The 23328-nt window shown below is 42.9% G+C and overlaps 1 protein-coding gene across 2 annotated transcripts in view; it reads right to left on the reverse strand.

The window, feature by feature from the left end:
• The window catches only part of HERC1 (HECT and RLD domain containing E3 ubiquitin protein ligase family member 1), a 212322-nt gene extending 192605 nt beyond the window's left edge, over nucleotides 1-19717 (reverse strand). For both annotated transcript variants that reach the window (XM_082255125.1, XM_082255124.1), the window contains exons 1-3: nucleotides 19600-19717; nucleotides 13338-14302; nucleotides 8828-8923 (exon numbers count right to left, since the gene is read on the reverse strand). In XM_082255125.1, the coding sequence (XP_082111251.1) occupies nucleotides 8828-8923; nucleotides 13338-14279 (1038 nt within the window). In that variant the 5' untranslated portion in view covers nucleotides 14280-14302; nucleotides 19600-19717. The remainder of the gene's footprint in view (nucleotides 1-8827; nucleotides 8924-13337; nucleotides 14303-19599) is intronic.
• Nucleotides 19718-23328: the final 3611 nt, after the last annotated feature.

The following is a 23328-nucleotide window of genomic DNA, read 5'->3' on the forward strand; positions in this document are numbered from 1 at the left end:
TCACTGACATATGGGTTCCATGGAACAAACATTTCCACGGATCCTCCGGAATATGTTCTTTTGTAATTTTTTTTATCAAGGCTAAAACTTCTTTCCAGAATATTTTAATTTTTGGGCAGTCCCACCAAATATGTGACACTGTCCCAATCATCTGACATCCTCTCCAACAATCCTTAGAACTCTCCCTCTGGAATCTACTCAATTTATCGGGAGTGATGTACCACCTAGTAAGCAACTTATAATTCATTTCTTCAGTGTTAGAGTCAATCGCAGATCTATGTACGAGCTGTAGGCTTTTTTCCCAAAGAGTGTCATCGCTACAGGGGTCAAAATCTCTTTCCCACTTCTCTTTTAATAAGGGGCCTATCTCCTTTGTTATTCCTAACAGAATTTTATAGACACTTGAGACATTATTTGCCACTCTGAGAGGCATAGCTGTTCGAAAGGTCTCAAATCTTTCAGATCTCTTAAGGGTTGGGGTAGCGTGGCGACAAAATGCCTCAACTGTATATATCTCCATTCATTTATTTTCCAGTCCCCTTTTTTTTGTTTCATTTCTTCAAGGGTTATAAGTCTCCCTTGGTCTATTACGTCCCCTAATCGGGCTCCACTATCTTCTATCCAATTTCCCAATTCCTTTCCTTCTCCCGGTGCGAAAAACTTAGTGTTTACCAGAGGTATTAACGGTGAGTTATGATTCCAATTTTCTTTTATATGTATCGTGTCCCAAATTTTTAAAGCGTGTCGTGTGATTGTGTCTGTATCTCGATTTAGTTCTATGAACTTTGGTGGTATCCAAATGATTTTTGCTAGGTGTGTTTTACTAAGTGTGTTTTCTATTATTACCCAGTCTTTTTCACCGTTTTGTTTACTCCAATCTATCACCCGTGTAAGTATTGATGCTAAATAATATTTTTTAAAGTCAGGTAGTGCCAGTCCTCCGTGACCCTTTTCTTTCCTTAGTATTGTGTAACTAATTCTTGGTTTTTTGTGCTTCCAAATAAACTGAGTTATCAAAGTTTTAAGTGTTCTGAAAAATGCTTGTGGGATTGGTATGGGGATCATTTGGAATATGTATAGTATTTTGGGTAGGATTATCATCTTTATTGTATTTATTCTTGCTATTAGCGATGGGATCCTCGGAGATAGTCTATTTAATTCTGCTCTCGTATCATTTAATATTTGAAGGAAGTTTACTTTATATAATTTCTCTGGGGCTGCTGTTAATTTAATCCCAAGGTATTTTATTTCATCTTTTCTCCATTTGAAGTGGAATTCATTTTTTAACCTCTCTTCTTCTTTCCTGTTGACATTTACACTCAGTATCTCTGACTTTGTTTGATTGATTTTTAGGTTTGAGAGTTCACCATAATATTTCATAATTTTTATTATATTTGGTAGTGTAATCGTAGGGTAAGTTATATACAGCAGAATGTCATCCGCGAAGGCGGAGTTCTTATACTCCTCTTCTCCTATCCTTATGCCCCTAATGTCAGTACTTCCCCTTATCGTAGCTAATAATGGTTCCAATGAGAGGACAAATAACATTGGGGATAGTGGGCACCCTTGTCTGGTTCCATTAAACATCTCGAAAGGTTCTGATATTCCCCCATTGATTTTTACTCTTGTGGATGGATGGTTATATAATGATTTAATCCTGGCCATCATTGTGGGGCCTATCCCGAGCTCCTCTAGGGTTTCAAACATAAACTCCCAATTAACTCTGTCGAATGCTTTTTCAGCATCTAATGACATTATTATACTTGATGGTCTATTTTTTAGCATTTCCTTAATTAGGAGTATAGTTTTGATTCCATTGTCTCGCCCCTGTCTGCCCGGGATAAACCCCACTTGGTCTCTATGTATTCATTCCCTCATCAGGCTCTTGAACCTAGTGGCCAGAATTTTTGTGAAGAGCTTAGTGTCTACATTGAGGAGCGAAATGGGTCTATAACTAGAACATAATAGCCTGTCCTTCCTCTCTTTATATATTACGGTTATCGAGGCTGATAGGGCTTCACTACTCATCTTATATTGAGTGCCAATTCCATTCATATACTCTTAATTTTGCTATTAATATTTCCTTATATCTTTTATAGTAATTAATTGTGAACCCATCAGGTCCCGGGCTTTTGCCTGATCTAGTTTCTTTTATCGCTTTCTCGATTTCCTGTTCTGAAATTGGTCTCTCTGAAGCTGAAAGTTTATCTTCTATCCGTGTCAATTTAGCATTTCTGATATATTCTTTGATTTTCTCGCTCCTGTCCGGCTCTATGCTTTGTGGCTCCCCTTTTTTTACTGAGTAGAGGTTTTCATAATATTTTTGAAATTCTTTAGCAATTCCTGTTGTTGTTTGGATTATATCCCCATTTTTGTTTTTTATCTATAAAGTTCCTCGCTTTCTTCTTCTTTAAAATTTTTGCCAGATTTTTTCCCACTTTATTGCTTTCTGTATATTTTTCTTTCGTACATCTTTTTATTTCTTGTCTAATTTCCTGATCTAGAAGGTCTCTCAGTTCTTCTCTTTTTCTTTCTAATAGGTTGTATGTGGATGTGTCTTGTGTTTTTTTTATGTTTGTGCTCTAGTTGGTGTACTTCTGTCAAGAGGCATTCCTTGTTTATTGTACTTTTTTTCCTTTGTGCCCCCTTTGAAATCAGAATACCCCTTATATAGGCTTTATGTGCCTCCCAGACCATATTTTTTGGTGTATCATTTTGATCATTTACTTGAAAGTAGGATTCTAGTTCTTTTTCTATTTCTTTTCCCCATTTTTTGTCTCTAAGGATCTCTTCATTAATTTTCCACACATCCATTCTAGGCCTTTCCCTAGTCATTTTTACTTTTACGGTGATAGGGGTGTGGTCGGACCAGGTTCTAGTCCCAATCTCTGCCTCTACTATTTTTTCAAGCCATCTATGTTCTATTAATATATAGTCTAATCTCGAGTAGGTTCCATGGACATTTGAGTAGCAGGTATAGTCTCTGCTTTGCGGGTGGAGAATTCTCCAGGGATCTACCAATTGATTTATTAATAGTTTTTCTTTAATTCTTCTTTTTTGATTTTTATTGGCACTTACAGATTTTGAGGTAGTGTCTATTTCGGGATCGAGGCAGAGATTTAGGTCCCCTGCTACCACCACTCCCCCTTTTTTTAACGACATTAATTTATTCATTACTTTCCCCAAGAATTCTATTTGTCCTATATATGTTTGCTAGGGTAATTTCCTCCTCTCCTATTTTCCCTCTTAAAAAGAGGTATCTTCCCTTCGGGTTCACCAGTCTCTCCTCAAGAGCAAATCCCAGGCCCCTTGTGATGCCAATGGCCACTCCCCTGGATTTGCTTCCCGAGGAGTCCGCGTAGTACCAGATGGGGTGGCTCTGAGAATATAGCTTGATATTAGATGCGTGGGAGATATGAGTCTCTTGTAGGAAAATTATGTCTGCCTTCAAGTAATTGATTTCTTTTAAAAATTTTTTCCTTTTATCTAGTGAGTTTAGACCTCGTACATTATAAGATAATATGTTGATTACCACCATTTCTGATTTATGTGGGTTTTCTTATTTATCTGAGTTATAATATTGTCTTTGAGTTTTTAGAGTTCGGGAACTTTTGGATTTAACCTTGGCTTATATAGGTTGGATACTTTTTTGGGATTCTTTTTCTTTTTTTCTCCTCTAGGAGTTAGATAGTTTTTCCTAGGGGGTTTTTCCCCTTCCGCTTGTCAATTTTCTACCCCGGGAATGTGTATGGTGGAGAGGGCAGGAACAAACCGTTCTCCGCACCTAAGAATGCTGGCTACCTTCAGAGCCGCCAGGGCACTTCTTGTGCCCCCTCGGTGATTGACATAAGCCACGGCCGTGGCACTGTCCGACTGAATGTGCACCGGACATCCCTGAAGACGATTCGTCCAACAATCCAGATACAGTCTGATCGCTCTGAGTTACAGAACATTGATCGGTAGCGTGAACTCTTCTAGCGTCCAGATCCCCTGAGCAGAATGCTTGCCGAGCACGCCTCCCCAGCCGGACAGGCTGGCAAGGGGAGGAAGGATTTTCCTAGCTGAAGCACCGGAGAGCAAAGCCAACATATCAGGGTCTCCTTGGTTCCCCGACTCAGCTGAATGCTGAATGCGAAGGCAAGCATCCTTGATGTTGATAGAGGCAAGCAAATCCCCCCTGACGCAGGGATGCCACCACCGTTTGAATGGACTCCATTCTGAACTTCTGTACCCACACAAAGCAGTTTAGTGCCTTGAGGTCAAGGATTGGACGCACTTTGCCTTCCTTCCTAGGGACTGTGAACTTGAAAAGTAAAAAACTTGAAAACGTTCCGAAGTCGGAACCGGAACAATCACCCCTTTGAAGGAGCAGGTCTTGTACTGCGCCAAACAGACATTGTAACCGGTCTGGGGACAGATGCAGGTTGGAAGGAAAAAAACCTTGCCAGGGACAAGAGCGAAACTCGATCATGTAGCCAGACCGAATGACTTTCTGGACCCACTTGTCTTGTACCAGGGAAGTGCACGGGTCCGAAAACCAGCAAAGACGTCATGCAGAAGGAAGAATGGGCTCTGAGGAAGAGGTTAAGCCTCGAAACGCGTCAGCCGTCATCTTATCGGATATGGACTAATTCATGGACTATTCCTGACATTTGAGCAACTGAGCTCGATATGATCTATTTTCACCTATGTTTGTGAGTAGCTATTTTTTTATGTTGCATGAATAAAGCCTGTTAATGAGGATAATGCGCTAGGTCGGTGCGCCCTTTCTTTGTTTTTCTTTGTCATGCAGAAGGAGCCTTGTCTGCGGGTCTGGAGAAGCCTGCTCTAGGCTTGCCAGACCAGGAGGTTTGGATCCACCAGAGGAGGTCCTGAAAGGCTTTGAGCCCTTGTCAGTCACCCCTGAGGGACAAAAAAAAAAAAACGTATTTTGAGCCGAGAAGGAAGGTCCACATTCACGACAAGGTTTCTTGCCCTTAGTAGCCTGCGGAAGAAAGGTATTCAACCCCCCTGTGAGACCTTTAATGATGTCATCCAGGGTAGCTCCAAACAGGCGATCTCCTTGAAAGGGAAGATCAGTCAAGGCCTTTTTAGAAGTCTGATCCGCAGACCAGCATTTAAGCCAAAAAACACACTGAGGGACCACCGCCAAAACAGAGAGGCGAGCCATGAGGAGGAGCAGCATCCAACCAGGCATCCAGGCATCGGACCAGCTGGTCCACCAGCTCAGCAAAGGCAGGAGGGAGCCGCTCTCCCTCCAGGTCACGGCGTAGGAGCTTAGCCCACTTGGTCAGAGTTTGCAACACCAGGGCAATGGTACATACCGGCCTCATAGCCAAACCAGATAAGGTGTACATAGAGTGGGCCATAGCCTCCGTCTTCCGGTCAGCCAGGTCCTTAAAGGCCGGGAACTCTTCAACCGGAATCATGGTTGCCTTGGTTATTCTGGAAACTGGAGGGTCCACCACCAGTGGGGCAGTCTACTTCTTAAAAGGGACTCCTTATATGGGTAAAGCCTAGTAAAGCACTTAGAAACCCCACGGGGACGCTTTGGTTGTCCCCACTCTTTTGCGAAAATTTTGTAACAATAAGTAGGGAAAGGAAACACCTTTGCCGCTCTGGATGGCATGTGAGTGCCAAAGGGTACCTGCGCCTGAAGCTGCGTCCTCCATCTTCAGAATTTCATGCACAGATACAATCAGTCCATCCACCAGCGCCTTTTTATGTGCGGTCGCAGACGTGGAGGAATCATCCTCACTATCAGAGGATTCCAGGCGCGTGGTCGTAGACCCAAAAGGGTGACCCACATCCGCGGCGGCCGAATCAGATTCAGGATCTGATGAGACAGATGAGGCGCTTTTTGCTAGCCAGTTACCCACAAGCCGCCTCCATCCGGTACACAAGGGACTCCAGGATCGCCGTCAGTGCATGGATGGTTGGTTGGGATCCGGGGGGCCCCGTAGCCTCAGAGAGGGGATCAGGTGGGGAAATGTGCTCCAAAGACTCCATGAGTCATCAGGGGGACCCCACAAAAAAGTGTAACACACTGCTAGGGGGCGACCCCCACCACGCTGGCAGCACTACCCGGTCGCCAAGCACAAGGCACAGAGCGATCCTCAGCAGAGAGGGAGAAGACCCCACCAGACTCACCAACCGTGTACATCTACAACCACCAGTAGAATCTGCACTACACGTGTGGTGATCAGGAAGCAAAATGATCCAGGAGTCAACAACAGGGGATAAGGAGGGGCTCCCACCGCCGACATTGCCGTCCACAGGGCTCCGCTCTCATGGCCTCCCGCTATTTGCAATGTAAACCACAGAAAAATGGACTACACAAACATGCCCAACGTGTATAGGAATACACAGGCTACAACAAAATGTTGGTGCCACAAGGTATACAGTAACCCAGAAATGGAAAACTCAAACTTCAGGCTGTGTATGGCCACACTTCCTCCACACCATGTCATAGCTGAGAACAGTGGGATTGGGGCACAGCCGTTGACTGCTCCCTCCGAATAGTCATAAAGCATGGTGAGCACAGACAGCAAGCACCTTCAATATTTACAGAGCTAAGTAGCTCTTACAATTCAAACTGATACATTTTATATTTTTGAAGTAGGGGTTCTTCATTAACCCTTTCGCTGCCAGGTCCTGTGCTCCACTTTTAAACTTAGCTGGCCAGGCCATTTTTGCAATTTTTCCTCTGCTTTTTTATTTTTCCCTACAGCTTTCAGAGTTTGGTAAAGACCCCCCAAACCATATATTTTCTGAAAGCACATGACCAGTAGAATACAAATAACGTGCTACTGATTATTAGGGCACAATGATATTTGGGCAAATGTTTATCAATACAATATTCTTGCTAAAAATGCACTAAAATCATTATATGCAGATAAAAAACACAGCATATTTTACAAAATTCCTGCTAAATATAAACACTAACCTGTATTGCGTTAATAAATAATCACTATTTGTAAATTTTAGATTGCGCCTTTTTTGCGAAATGGTGAAAATCGAACATAGGCAAAAATGGAAATATCCAAATTTCTCAAAAAATCTAGGTTTTTGTTGTTCCCTTACAGCTCAGGTTTAGCCAGGTACCACCCATTGTTTTTTATGGAGAGGCTGATGTAAATGACATGTGTTGAATCCGGTCCACTAAAAATAGACAGATAGGGATTCAATTCCCCAGCCATCTAGCAGATCGGATTGGATGGAAATGAACAGGTGGCCCATTTCCATCTGACTGCGCTGTTTCCATGACCGTCCTGCATCAGCGGAGCCGACGAGGACTTGTCATCCGCCTGCTTAGTGGGGAATCAGCAGAGAGATCTCTCGCTGAGCAGGCGGATCTGCTTAAAAGAGTCCGCTCCATGTTTTTTTTTCTTGGGGGCGGGGGGTCTTTGGTGAGATATCCAATGTCTAAACAGACCCCCATGTCTCTTTTTTTTTTGAGACGGAGAAAGAAGAGACTTCAGGAAGTCCCTTTCACTGCAGCACATTACATGAATGAAATACGGAGTCTGTATAGAGACCTTATTCATTAAAAAACTGACAGCCTGACACATACCATAGTAAACTCTCGGTTTACTATGTGATTAGCTGAGCTGTCAGTGGACACAGGAGCCATCGTTAGCAATGGCTGCCTCGGTCCACTGAGCTACAGTACACGTTTACCAAGCCCCAGCTTCACCAGAATCCCCCAGCTCGACATGACAACTGGCCGGACACAGTGCCGATCAGAAACTGCAGGGGGCGGGAGGGAAAGGGAGGGATGCCGTCAGGGGGCTGGATGGGAGGTGCAAGGTCCAGTATGGGGGGGGATTCTGTGAGTTCCCCAAGCCACAGAAGCACCTGAAGCCGGCAGAGGAGAGATGCCGGCTTCTAAAGGTAGCTGCAGGGGATCCGGTGTGAGTGGGGGGGGGATCAGTGCTGGGAGGGCATAAAGGGGATAGGAAAGGAGGTGGAGGGAGTAATTTTAGGTGACAGGGAGTGGTGGGAGGTGGACAGGGAAGCAATGGCATGGGGGGGGGGGGGCAGTCATGATTTAGGTTAATAACTCTAATCAGCAGATTGTAATATGCTGATCAGAGTTATCAAATTGTTCAGCAGAGTCTGCTGAACAATTCTGTTATAAGTTCATGGTCATTGAAGTGACCGTGTACTTATAGCAGGTGCAGAAATGATGTCTGTAAGGCGTACGGACCTGGCCAGCTGTAAGCAGTGCTGTAAGTTCATACGCCGTACGGACCTGGCAGTGAAAGGGTTAAAGAGAGCTGTCAGTATATTTTTTACATGTAGCATTTGGTAGGGCAGCCATCCTCATCCTTCCTTTACTGCTTGGTTTGTGACCTTAAAGTAGTATAAGCGTTATCAGGTGATGGGAACCAGCTTGTATCAGATCAGTGACCTGCTAAGTAGTCAGCAAGCAAAAGGGTGATAAGCCCCAAAGCTTACGACTTCTAAATCAAATGAAAGTCCTATATATCTCTCCATTGCGAACAAAAGCTACTTGGAAAAGAGTTGACAGCTCCTGTGTATGTATCATGACAGATTACTCTTTGAAGACTGAAAGAGACATGTATAGCACTTAAAAGAAAAAGTGATCAAAAGGTTTGAATCTAAAAAATGTGACATATTCTTAACAATTAGAGTAATATACAGTAAATGCATCTGAAAATCTACTTTGGCCTAATAAAGCTAATAAAAGTAAGTTTCCATTGCCAAATCATTTACAGCATGTAAAGCTAAAGGCAAGTTACTGGTACATAATATGCAATATTCACATAAAGCATGAAAATAGGATAATCAACAGACTCTCTACCTCCTCAAAGAGACACAGTGCTGCCTCATAGAGTGAGCACAGACCATCAGATGTCCTGGTGGGCTCCCTCCATTGGCTCCGATCAGCTGATGAACCCTGCAAAAAGGATGCATTAATGTTTTTCACATCTCACTCATCAGATAAACAGTAAAACATACTGATTGATGGTCATCATGAAGCAGCTACAGTAATATTGAAGGCGGTGTGACCCATTTGAGCAAAAGAGCTGCACCCACAATCCGCAATGACACATATAAAACAAAAACAGACAAACCTTTAAAAGGCTAATTTCACACTGATTCGCTACACAAATGTGGGAAAAAGTGTGGTTTTTAAAAAAAGGACATGCAACTCAAAAACCGCACAAAAAATGCATCACGGATTTTTTTTTGCCACTTTTTCATTGGGAAGTTGTGTTTTTGGTGTGTTTTGTCCCCAAAACATGCTCCAGAAAGGTTTTTTCACTGAAATTGAAGCGCTCCGCCACAGTATAAAAACATTAAGTGATTTTAAAAAGGGAAGCATTTTCCCTGAGCTTTTCAGGCGCTTTTTTTTAACGAAAAAGTGTTTGAAAAACTCCTCAGTGTGAAAGCAGCCTTATGTATCAGGCAGGCTTTTCCCACTAAAAATAACACATTGTAATAACTGGGGCATGTGATAAGTAACAGATTCAACATAATTTCCATCATCTTTTTTTTTTTCATGCCATGATGGTAACTACAGTAAGCATATTGAGGCATTAGAACTCTACATTGTGTCATCTTTTCTGCTTTAAATTAGAAGGACTGTTCTTAGCAAACATGACCTTAGAGGGCTCCAGACTCATGAATACATATTTAAGATTGAAAACCATTCCCAATAATTATTACAAAAAATATTTATTATATACATATAACCTAAAGCCTAAAAACAGTCATTGGGCATTGAAATTGTTATTAGGATACTGCGCTAACTGGGTAGAGGGGTTTAAAAAAAAAAAAAAAAAAATTCCAGAATCATACTTACCTATGTGGATGCAGGATCTGTCCCCGTCGACTCCATGACTGAGAACCGAGCGATCAAACACCGCCAATCGCTGGGTTCTCAGGGCTCAGAAGCAGAGTCACTGCTGTCTGCTCTGACCCCTCCCCATTCACTGGAGCGCAGGGCTGTAGAGGGAGCGGGAGTGGCCGGCTCAGGTTTAGCCAGGTACCAGTCCAGGCATGTAGGCGGATCCCGACTTCATTGTCGCAATCTTGTCCCAGCCTGGACCGGCTCCGTGACGTCAGCCAACAGCAGGCTTCAGCCCGCTGTCTGCTTACAAACGGGTCACAGGAGTGCAGAATGAACTACATCCACAAGCTTTGGCTGTACTTCTCCTTTAACACTTTAAAATTACTCGAAGAAACAAGAACTCAGACAGTGCTACCTGTGTACGAAATGAGGGGGCTCCAAACTTTTCAGTATGAGGGCTGCATCGTAAAGTTTACCAATTTTCTGCACCCACAAAAATAAATAAATAGAATGAATCTTAAATGAATGAATGAATGATGTTTAATTTGGATCGTTTTTGTTTCCATGCCTTGGTAAACGATGTTGTACATAGCAGGAATCTTCAGTAGGGTGGGGGGCTCTTTCAGCTAAGCACACCCTCTCCTGCTTGCATTCCTGAGCAAGGGGCGATGGATTCCAGAAGTAAATGCTACATGAATCCCCTGCCCTTACTCAAGTAAACCCCACCCAGAAATGCTAGGGGGTGTTTCTCAAAGTGATTTCTTAACAAAATAAAGCATGGAGACATGAATGGATGGGCGCATTTGCTGTGAATATTAAAAATGGAAATAAATAGCATATTTGGTTTGTGGTGCTCAGATAAAGTGTAGTTCGACTTTAAATGCTGTTCTTTGCAAAGGTAATGGAGGAGATGTCTGAGAGCAGTAGCAAGAGAAAAAAAAAAGAAAAAAGGCAAGATCATGGGGTCCGGTATAGCTTGCCCATATGAACCAAATTTGTTTAGGCTAATGTAGTAACTTTGCTTTAATACGGACTTTATAGCTGATCGATAATGGACAACAAAAGAGTGGTGACTGAGGCACAAAAGCTGCCAAATGCCTTCATACTATATGCTTGCATGGCTATACAGGTATATACTGGAGACACACACCTTTCATGTATATCTTGGAAAAAAGTTATCAGCTACAAAATGACAGCCTTTTACTGAGAGAGCACTGCTGAGATTATCTGCTAAGTTCGGTGGTATCCACTATCCAGTAATACGTTTTTCTAAAGGCTTAAGTGTCTGTATGTTTATGCATTGCATACAAGGATTTTCAATTTATTGACCATCTTCTGTGCAAGCAAGTGCCAAGGGAAGTGCCAAAGGAAGCTCATCATGGTGGGTCCTGCTAATGGGGCAATGTGATGATCCAAGGACATATAGAAGTCTTATCTCTTTAGGAGATCCATTTGCCTAGACTACAAAATGGTGATAAAAAAACATTAGGAGAACAAAGATGAGAAAATATGAGGAATCTAACATTTTATACCCAAACCCAATGCTTCAAAATTAACAGGTGGCAAGTCACGGCAATTTTGAGCTGCTTTTGTTCTCATAGGGATCAGACCTCTCCACTGGTGTTTCTGGCCCAAAGTCTGTTTGCCGCTAAAGAGCTAGTTAGAACATCTTAATAACAAAATCTAAAAGCAGTCATCGGTAGTGTGTAATGAAATTATTCACAGAATCCCATGTAAAATGTTTAGGAAGGTTTCATGTAGCCATTATATACAGTGGATATAAAAAGTCCACACACTCCTGTTAAAATGTCAGGTTTCTGAAATGTAAAAAATGAGACAAAGATAAATCATTTCAAAACTATTTCCACCTTTAATGTGACCTATAAACTGTACAACCCAATTGAAAAACAAACTGAAATCTTTTAGGGGGGGGGGGGTAAAACGAAAAAGAAAACTAAAATGATGCGGTTGCATAATTGTGCACACCCGCTTATAACTGGGGATGTAGCTGTGTACAGAATTAAACAATCACATTCATAACATGTTAAATAGGAGTCCGTACACACCTGCCATCATTTAAAGTGCTTCTGATTAACCTCAAATAAAGTTCAGCTGTTCTAGTAGGACTTTCCTAACATTTTCCTAGTCGCATCCTACAGCAAAAGCCATGGTCCACAGAGAGCTTCCAAAGCATCAGAGGGATCTCATTGTTAAAAGATATCAGTCAGGAGAAGGGTACAAAATAATTTCCAAGGCATTAGATATACCATGGAACACAGTGAAGTCAGTCATCATCAAGTGGAGAAAATATGGCACAACAGTGACATTACTAAGAACTGGACGTCCCTCCAAAATTTATGGAAAGAGAAGAAAACTGGTCAGAGAGGCTGCTAAGAGGCCTACAGTAACATTAAAGGAGCTTCAGGAATATCTGGCAAGTACTGGCTGTGTGGTACATGTGACAACAATCTCCGTATTCTTCATATGTCTGGGCTATGGGGTAGAGTGGCAAGATGAAAGATCTATAAAGAAAAACATCCAATGCCTGGCTAAATTTTTCAAAAGCACATCTGCAGTCTCCCAAAAGCATGTGGGAAAATGTGTTATGGTCTGATGAAACCAAGGTTTAACTTTTTGGACATAATTATAAAAGATTTGTTTGGTGCAAAAATAACACTGCACATCACCAAAAGAACACCATACCCTCAGTGAAGCATGGTGGTGGCAGCATCATGCTTTGGGGCTTTTTTTCTTCAGCTGGAACAGGGGCATTAGACAAGGTAGAGGGAATTATGAACAGTTTCATATACCAGTCAATATTGGCACAAAACCTTCAGGCTTCTGCTAGAAAGCTGAACATGAAAAGGAACTTCATCTTTCAGCATGACAACGACCCAAAGCATACAACCAAATCAACAAAGGAATGGCTTCACCAGAAGAAGATTAAAGTTTTGGAATGGCCCGGCCAGAGCCCAGACCTGAATCCAGATGAAAATCTTCAGGGTGATCTGAAGAGGGCTGTGCACAGGAGATGCCCTTGCAATCTGTCATATTTGGTTTTTGCAAAGAGGAGTGGGCAAGATATGCCATGCTGATAGACTTAGATTAGTTTAAGGATGTGCACACTTATGCAACCATATTAATCTAGTTTTTTTATATTTACTTCCCTCCACCTAAAAAATTTCAGTTTGTCGTTCAACTAAGTTGTACAGTTTATTGGTAACATTACAGTTGGAAAAAGTTCTGAAATTACTTAGATTTGTCTAATTTTTTTTTACATCAGAGAAATCTGACATTTTAAACAGGGGTGTATAGACTTTTTATATCCACTGTATTGCTTCAATCCTAGAACAAAAGTGAAGATACCCTTTAAAAAAGGACACTTACTTTTCTTTGTGCCTTTTGGAAACCTTTTGCTACTTGAAGGAAACAAGTAAAACCTCTCTTTAGCATTTTTATGCCCCATCAGCTACACCATAAAGACAAACAAGTAGTAGACATTTGTCTTCAAACTTACCAAAGACCTCCTCATCTGTTGAAGGATGCTAATGAAGCAGTCACAGCCGATCATGCCTTCCTGTGCGATCAACATCTTGTTCTTGTCAGTTTCAGTTTCAGTAACCAGAGCAGAAGCTGCTAAAGCCATTTCAATCCACTCCAGGAGGTAGCGAAGAGAGCCACGCTGAGAGGCAAGGCCCAAGAGGAGTTCTGAGGCCAGACGCCTTCCCAGTGTATCTGCACCAGAATTGGGAACTGTAACACCCTTCAGGAAGGTGGTGACCTGTGCTAGACAGTCCAGTCCCATGGGGGGTATTTTGCTCTCATTAGCAAGGGAAAGAGGGGGCAAAGAGTTCACCACATCAATGGCTGTTCGTATGACATCATTACATAGGCTTAGACCTGGTCCAGCCGTCGGCAGCATCCAACTCTGTCTCAGCAAGGCAAAAAGAAGACTAAGACCAGTCCGAACCCCCATTTCAATTAGAGCATCAGTACTGGACCGTGGTCGTTCACTAACAGACAGTGTGTCCGCAGAGCCTGAGCTATTCTCAGGCGAGTGCTGCTGTTGTTTAACTTTGCCTTTGTCATGATACTTATTGGAAAGAGCATAGAAAACCCTTTGAAGAACTAGCAACCTCTTTCTCAAAGCACCAGCAAATGGAGAGTCAGAACATACAACCTTCGCCAGAGCCAGCTGGCTGCTGAGTAAAGCATCAAGGTAGTGATCCTGTTCATCACATGACAGGGATTCCCTCTCAAAATCTGGCAGCTGGGGTCCCTTGAGGCATAAGACCTGCTGCGGCAGCGGGACCACCTCTTTGTTGCTGACGAGCTTGGCATATAGGATAGAGACACCTTCCCGGGTTGCAATCGATTCACTATCTTCTGTTATCCAGGAGCTGTTCAGGTGCTCTAGCCATTTTATCTTCACAGGAGGCATCATGCCAGCCATCGCCATTTATTCTACTGCCATGGGTCCTGCTGGAAGCAAAATGAATAAGTAACTGATAATGGAGTTATATCAATTAAAATGTCAAACAATAAAAATCAGGACTGAAATATGCTGAAACAGGAAACTGCTATATTGTGTTATAACAAAAAGAACCAGAATTGGGCAATTTACCACTTACCTGAGAAACAGTAAACCCCACAGAGTAATATCCGGGGAATGGAGAGTAAGGCTGGCCATAGATGGTTCTAATCTTGACAGCCATAGATGGTTCAAGATTTGCACCGTTAATGGGAAGGCTGAATGTGCCGAGTTGATTGATCGATCAACTTGGGTACAACCAGCCTGCTGGATTGGCTTGCAATAATAGCCACTAGCCCCCACCCACCCCCCCTCGCCGGGAGAAGACAATTGCTCGGCAGGAGGGATTACCATGTCAGCACTGTTTGTGTTGATGGGGGAATTGTGCCAAATTCTTTCCTGCAACTCATGGCTGCAGGAAAGAAATGTGCATGGTCTATGGCCTGTCTAAAGCCTGGTACACACTATGAGTTGGGTTGAACAAAAAAAAATAAAAATAAAAACTGACAGCTCTGGCCAGAGTTGCTGTACTAACCATACAAAGTTAGTACGGCGATCTCCCCTGCTGAGCTGTTGTGTTCTGACAGGGGGGCGGCTGATCAGTGATCTCCCCTATTGGCTGATTGAACTGATCGGGAGCCAGTCGGCTGCTGGTTTTCCAGCATGCTTGACCAACAGAAACCAGCTTCTGTCGAACACGGTGCCATATACACGGGCCATTTCCTTTTTTCAAATGGTTGATGTCTCCTGGCATTTGGCCCGTGTGTACAGGCCTTCAACTGAACCTTAAGATTTATCAGCAATTATGTAGTGCTAGGGTCTGCTTAATGTGAAACAAAGTGGATTATTAGGCCTACTTAATGAAGAGATTCACCCCAGGGTTAATATTGATCCTAATTTACCTTACTTTTTCTGCTAGGTTAATCTGAAATCGCCCAGTGAATCCAGCTCTATCCTGCTATGATCTGCTAAAATGTTCGCCATTCAATAAATAAATATTGAAAATAAAAAATAGTCTCCTGCTTGTTTCATTACCCATTGTTGTTGTCTTGTATATGGTTGTTTCTTTTTTTCTTCTCGGTTTCTGTTTGTATCATTATCATTACCAAACCCTCAAAGAAATATTGAAAATAAAATGTTGGTCATACGCTGGGTCCCCATGTCATGTGCCTCACCCAAGTAAAAAAAATTGGAAGCACAAGCTGCGATCCCCTAGAAAGAGGTATACCACCTAAGTGACCTGTGACCTGGTGGTTGGGAGGAACGTTGGCCATATACACCAAAAGATAAACAAATGAACATACAAGCATTTTCATGAAACTTAAGCCTCGTACACACGCGTCGAAAATCGGCAGGGAATTTTCGTCCAACGACCGATCTGCCGATTTTCGGCTTGTTAGTATGTTGCTTCCGACAACCGACTCTGACTTTTCGCCCGAAAAAATCTGTTGTGCAGACTATAAAATTTTTGTCTGCCATCAAAACACGTACAGTACAGATTTTGACAGGGAAAAATCTAATGAGCAAGACTGGGCATGCTCAGAGAAGAAAAAACACAAAGAAAGCAAACCCACACATGACATCACTTCTGAAGTAGATTTTTGTTGGGCGAGAAAATTCTTGTGCAGTCTAGGCACATTCCAACCAACAAAACACCACTCTGGACAAAAGACGGACGATCGGTCGGCCGATAATCGTTGCGTGTGTACGGGGCTTTAGAATGTCATGTGAAAGCACTTTAAAATTGTGCTTGCTTTTCAATTCTGGAATGGTGTACTTTCCTAAATAAAAACCACATACACGGTTAGAAATGTATTTGTTTATGAAATATTTTCTTTGCTGCTCCTTCGAATTTTCGTCACTATGGTAAAAAACAGAAGTCGATTCCTCCCCATTAACAATTGGAAAATTAAACGAAGAAATAACAACTAGCTTATGGCTAACTTAAGAGAAGCCAGCCAGCGATTTGGGAATGGAGTGGGTGGGAAGAGAGTGCAAGAGGGAGCAGTGCCTAAGAAGAAACTGACTGTTCAGGACCGTAGTTTTAATTAAAAAAATGTATAGTCTTTAAAATCTTTAAATTTAAAAGTGGGTATATTTACCTGCTTCTGTGCAATGGTATTGCACAGAGTGGTCTCTTACCTCCTCTTTCGGAGTCCCCTGCCAGCACTGTCTGCTTCTCTTCACCTCCGGGTGCCCTCATAAGCAAGCCATGTGCAGCTGAGGGAGCACCCATGCGGGCGTGTTCCCGAGTGTCTATAGACACACACAGCCCGGCCAAGCCCCCTTCCTTAACAGGATTTGACTGACAGCAGCAATGGCCTATGGCTCCCGCTGCTCACAGAGTCTCCTGTGAGACTAGGAAGAGAGAGAGTAGCGTTGCTGTAGATGGGACAGTGCTGGATTGTGAGAGGAGACCGATAAGTGTTTGGGGGGGGGGGGCAAAACAAGTGGGGAACCGTTTTAGATCTTAATGCAGGAATGCATTACGGTAAAAAAATCTTTAACTTGATTTAACCTTCAGAACATTTTCCACCTGTATTTAGCTCCTGACACCTCTCCCCAATCTTACTTCCCCCGTGACAGTGGGTGGGAGTTCTTCTCCCCGCACCAGCGGACTACAAGTACCGTCTGCCACCATGTAGTTTCTATAGGCTGTGGTGGTGCTGATAAGCTCTCTCATAATACATTTCTGCAGGAGCCCACATTGCACCCATAAAATACTTATCATGGGTGTAATGCTTTCCAGGCTCCTGCTGGAAATAATGCTGCACATTTTTTTGTCTGCAAAGCTATCTGCATCTGTTATTTTCTATATTGTTATTTAGCTATTTAAACAGAGCTCCTACCCTTCTTACTGTGTCCACTTGTACTGCAGAAAAAGAGGGGAGATCAGACCAGGATGGTTACTGACCTCTGGTTCTAACTCTAGTGCTTATTGGACTTCACAGTCATATTTAGACACAACTATTGGAACTACTGCACAACTATTGGAAAATGGAGGCAACACTGTAAGGCTCCATATAGGCTCATAAATCGCTAGAAAAAAAATGCTTGCTGATAATAGTGTTCTTTGTGCCAGCTTCTAGTAGCATTTTAGTAGCTTTTAGGAGTGTTAGCATTTTAGTAGCGTTTTTATAGTACATGAAGAAAAAAAAAACTGCTAAAAAAAAGCGGTTAGGAGCATTTAGCTTTTCTTCTGTTGGGAAAATGCTCCCAAAAAAACTCTACAAAAACAATTTTTTTCTGCTCATAGACGCTGAAGCTCAAAAAATGCTAATAGCCTAAAACAGCGTGCATGGACACATAGGACAATGCATGGAACCCCTCCCCTGCACTTAAAAGCATTCAAAACACCAAAAATGCGGCTTTGATAGGGTCTTTGGCGGCCGTGCAGGCTGGTTGCCCGGGTCTCCCGGTAGGATGCGGAAGGGGGGGACGTGCCCTCCAGCTCCTTGTAATGACAGCCGAGCGGCTTCTCAGCTGACCGTCGGCTATGGACACCGGTACCGGGGTGATGTCTCTAGCTGCAGGCTGCACTCCGGTACAAGCACTTTCCTAAATATCAGTAACCTCCGGGAACGATTTCGATATATCGGGAAAAGTGCATATCGGCCCTCGATATATGGTCTTTGCCGATAATCGGTCAATCCCTGTTACTAATGTCTACCTGTACAGATCTGTTCCAGTGGTTGCAATATTAATTTACCTTCAAGTATGTACACTGGGGGTCAGCTATCTAGTAGTACCTAGTATCAGTAGATCGCGGACAGGTGATTCTCTGGGATGGCAGGTCAGCAAGCCCAGACCGCGATCTAGCAGGAGTGCAATGCAGAGGGACTACTTGTAAAGTTGGAGCTGTAGTAGGAAACAAAAGCCACATAAGCCGATGCCTCCTGTGTATAGCTGGCTCCTGTCCTATGCAGAGTGATACAAACTGTACTTCACCTCTTATCCCTACTAGTGGTCTCCAGAGTGGTGCCAGAAGCAAGAAAGATCTTCAGGTCAGTGTGAAGCAATACACTGAGCAGAATAGTATAGGGTTGCTTTCACACTGATCTGCTGCGGTTTACCCACACTACGCGTGCAGTGCAGTGTACCTGCAGCTTTCCTGTGGGTTAGCTGAGCTTAGCCAGAGACTTCCATTATATCCTGCGGGTTTGGTGCACTTTGAGTTATTGTGTGCTTTCAGATAGCGACACTTGCAGTAAATAATAGAAGTCTTTTGCTAAGCACATCTAACCCAGGAAAGTTGGAGATGCATTGCGCTACACCCATGGAGCAGGTAAGCTGCAGCACATTAGTGTGAAAGCAATCTTATAGGGGGGCTCAGAACAGTAAGGATTAATTTACACTTACAGTTTGGGGGTGGTAAAACCCCAAAGTGAGGCATGTTTTTATCACCCCCAACCCAGCCGCAACCCCTTTACTGCAGTGGTCACATGTTACAGCCACAGCAGGAGTTATATGCCCTGTCATGGTTGGTGGGTGTAGCACCTGCCAAGCATGACTCATTCAAGTGAATGAGGCCACTCTGAAAGTGTCCTGCAACCTTGTGCAGTACAGCAAACAAGGGGTTAAAGCAGGCAGCGTTTTGTTGCTTTCTCACCACCCGTTTTAACACCTTGGATGCTGCAGAAGCATGTCGTTGGGGGGGCACTTGCAGAGTGGCCCCATTTACTTGAATGAGTTAAGATTGGCAGGCGGTAGCACCCACCAAAAGCAACAGGGGGGCTTATTCCTGCTGCAGTGTGTACACCTTTGGCTGCTGCCTCGGCAGCTTAAGAGGGTAGGAATTAGGGGATGGTAAAACTGACTCAACCACAGGGTTTTACCCCCACACAACTTTACCTGTGAATGAGCCCTAAGGGTGCCTCTGCTAAATGCAACTAAGGGCTCATTCACAAGTGCAGCATGCAAATATGTTGCCTCCTCACCACCTGATTTAACCCCATTTTTGGTGTACAATGCACGTGACAACATGATAGTACAGCAATTAGAGGTTTAAATCAGGTGTGAGGAGGTGACCCTGTGCCCGGTGAGCTTTGATATCTCCCATGTTGTTCAGGTGGATCTCCAACTCATTAAGGTTGCCTACCCCGGTCCTAAACATAATTTCTATACGGTAACTGAAACGATAAGACCCACATCTCCGATTTTAAAACTGGGGATGCTACCAGCAAAAACAAGGCCAATGATAACAAAAAACTATGCCAGACATACATGATTATTTAAATGACTCACTTACACAATAAAAGGTTGTCAGTATCCTTCCAACAAAACTCAGCAAACATGGAACAGGGATGCTGTAGCCTCCATAATCTTCCAAGAATTTGCGTCTTTGTTGGCATGTAATGGTGTTGCCTAAAGAGAAAGACAATAATGTTAAGGTTAAATAGGAAACAACAATATACAGTATATATGAAAAAGGAAAACAAAAAGGAAAAGCAATTAAAAGTAAACCTTTAATCTCCTTAGCAATGGCGGCCTCCATGTTTCTCTCATTACAAATTTCCATTAACCACTTCCGGACCGCCCACTGTGTATTTACGTCGCTATTTGACGTTAAATACCACAGTTATGGCAGCAGATATCTGGCATAATCCCGGTATTTTCCTACACGGCCGATGGTCCTCTTTCACATAAAAGTTGTCCCAGCCACGGATTTGCCACGAGATCACTTTTATGGGCGATGTGATCGGTGACTAACCCACCTCCCGCCGCTTCCCGGAGCCATCGGTACCAGGGAAAGCAATCTGATCCCCTCTCCCGGTGGGCAGGAAGTCAAGCGAGGGCAATTCTATGCCCTTGGAGCACCAGAGCGAAGTCAAACGTCACTTCGGCCCAATGACCTTAAAGGGCAAAATTAAATTGCTTAAGTGTAAATGTGAGATCTGAAGTCTTTTTGACCCCATATCTCACATTAAAGAGGACCTGTCCTGCTTATTTCTATTACAAGGGATGTTTTATTCCTAATACAAGGAATGTAAAGTGATTAAATTGTTTTGTTTTTTTTTTTAAAAAAGAGACAGTGTAAAAATAAAAAGTAAAATAGGGGGGGGGGGATTTAAAAGCACCCCTTCTCTCTGAGCTTGCGTGCAGAAGCAAACGCATATGCAAGTCACGCCCTCATATGAAAACGATGTTCCAACCACACGTGAGGTATCGCTGCGATCGATAGAGCGAGAACAATTATTCGAGCAGCAGACCTCCTATAACCTCCTAGGTAACCTGTTGCCTATGGAGATTTTTAAGTACCAATGTTTGTCCCCATTCCACGAGCGTGCGCAATTTTGAAGCATGACAAGTTAGGTATCCATTTACTCGACGTAACATTATCTTTCACATTATGGAAAACAATTGGGCTATTTTTATGGTTTTATTTTTTAATTTAAAAAAAGAGTATTTTTTTTCCAAACAAATTGCGTTTGTAATACCGCTGTGCAAATACGGTGTGACAAAGTATTACAACGATCTCTATTTTATTCTCTAGGGTCTCTGCTAAAAAAAATATATAATGTTTTGGGGTTCTAAGTAATTTTCTAGCAAACATTACTGATTTTAACTTGTAAACAAATGGCAGAAATAGGCCAGGTCCTTAAGTGGTTAATAAAGACTACAAATGAGGACTGGCCAGGAGTCTAATCATATGTTGCCGAAATCCATACTCAACCAGGAACTATTGGAAGCATATGTAAAAATACATAAAATAGTAGTGAGGTTAGGAATTAGTAACCTACTTAAAGTTTGGGTCACATGATGCAGTGCAGCAACTCTACATTTTCTTAAGTGCCACTAGCGCGACTTGTCAGGCGACTTGTCAGCCTGACAAGCCGCGCTCCCTCGCGGTCCATTGACCGCTACAGGACCCGTTCAAATAGGAGCGACACAAGTCGCTCCGACTTAGAAAAAGGGTCCTGTACTACTTCGGGGCGACCTCGGAGCGACTTGCATAGACTTCCATTATGTGAAGTCCCTGCAAGTCGCTCCGAAGTCGTGGTGCATGGTAATGCACAAGTCGCCCCCGAAGTAGTAAGGAGTCGTGTCACCTTAGCGTGAACCGACTCTAAAAGTCAGTCTGTTGGAATGTAAACAGCAAACAGCTTCTATAGTACATGCAATATCACTGCAGTCTCCTGCACAGCTTGTTTTGGGGTCCTTGCAGTAAAGGTAAAAAAAAAATTCAAAAGATGTTACTCAGGAACCCAACACTTCTGGGTGTGTTGGATAGTGTGCCCCCTGCTGGGAGCTGAGGTTTTTCCCATTAGTTCCTACACCACTACCATGGGTGTGCCAGATAGCATGTTCCCTGCTAGGCGTGGTGGTTCCTCCCGCTGGTTAAAACATTAAAAGAGGACACAGTGGTGACAGAATGACCAGAAAAAAAAAAAAGAACTACAGCATCCAGTAGGGGTATGCTACCTAACACAATGGAAGTCAGACAGCAATGGCGCACATAACTCTTCAAACCACACACTGGAAAGTACAAGCATTTAAGAAGGGGGCCATCTTTAATTATTATTTTGTTTTCAAAGGGATAGGGTCTTTTTAACCAGGGTGGATTTGATTTAAATCAAGTTGATTTAAATCACTAGTAAAAAGGCTTGATTTAAAATCAACTCAATTAAAATCAAATAATTTTAAAAGAGCAACCGTCATCTCTGTCCTGCAGCGGCTCCTCTGACCGGCTGTTGACTCACCAACAGTCCCATTCACTTTAATAGGACAGCTGGTGATGCGGCAGTGACACAACAAGGTGAAGGACGTGGCAGCAGCAGGTGAAAGGATGCCCGCTAACAGGCGCTGCCATGATGGATCTGAAATGACAGGTGCTCTTTAAATGTAAGGACTCATTCTTGCTGGTAGTTAGTGTGAAATTGTGTGAATGTGCATGTTATCTCCGCTTGCAGAGCTTGGTTTCATTAGATCAGTTTACCAAAAATTAAAATATTGCAGAATATACAGCCTCATGCTACATAACTAAGCTCCATTTCATGCTGAATAAACTACAATTATTAATGTATCTTAAATAGAAAACTATCTTTGGATAGATTTTTACTACAAAAGCATTTTATTAAAATAAAATTAGATAAAAACAAAAAATAAAAATGTGTTTTAAAAAAAAAAAAAATCGGATTTGAAATAAAATAAAAAAAAAATTGGATTTTTCGATAAAAAAAAAAAATCAACCCTAGATCAACCCGGTTTTTAACTAATTATAGGGACGTGCAATGGCAAAACCACGATCAACAGTCCACCTATGTAACCAAGCAGACCTCTAATCTTAATCAACACATATTGAAACCGTCTTCCAGAGTACCCAAAGTTTAGTTCACACCAGGGGCGTAACTACAGGGGTTGCAATCGCTACCGGGCCCCATGCTCCAGGGGGCCCGGTAGCAAACCAGTGGGTGAACTTTCAGGATTGCAAAGGTCACACTTGCGACCGGACCCTGGTATTGCACCACTGTGGGGAGGCCCCAAAATTGCAGAAAGGGGGCCCACTGCAGAACTTGTGAAAGAATCCTGCTGCAGGACTGTAATAAAAGGCCATGCAACGAGTGTAAAGAGCCCCAGGATTAGTGGGAAGAGCCCTGGGCTTGAAGGTAAGGGCCCTGGCCAGGGGTCTGGGGGGCCCTTCATGGTTTCTTGCATCAGGGCCCTGAAGGTTCTAGTTACGCCTCTGGTTCACACCAAATAACAGACCAGTAATGTCCCATGTTCAGTTATTTTATACATGCAGCCAGGAATGAAGATCATGGGCAAGACTGAAAAAATGCGTAGAACCCAAAAGGCCCAATCCGTGATATCAAATGACAGGGGAAAACAGGGCAAGCACAAGTACATGGTTTTTGGATTTCTCAAAGACAAAATGTAGCAGTTTTCAGGTAGGTCATATCTTTTGATTACTATGTTTTTCATTTATGCCTGGAGCTTAGACTAATTATTACTGTATACACGCTAGGCTCCGTTTTCA

The sequence above is a fragment of the Pelophylax lessonae genome (genome assembly GCF_965119305.1).
Source record: "Pelophylax lessonae genome assembly, chromosome: 4".
Taxonomy (NCBI): Eukaryota; Metazoa; Chordata; class Amphibia; order Anura; family Ranidae; genus Pelophylax; species Pelophylax lessonae.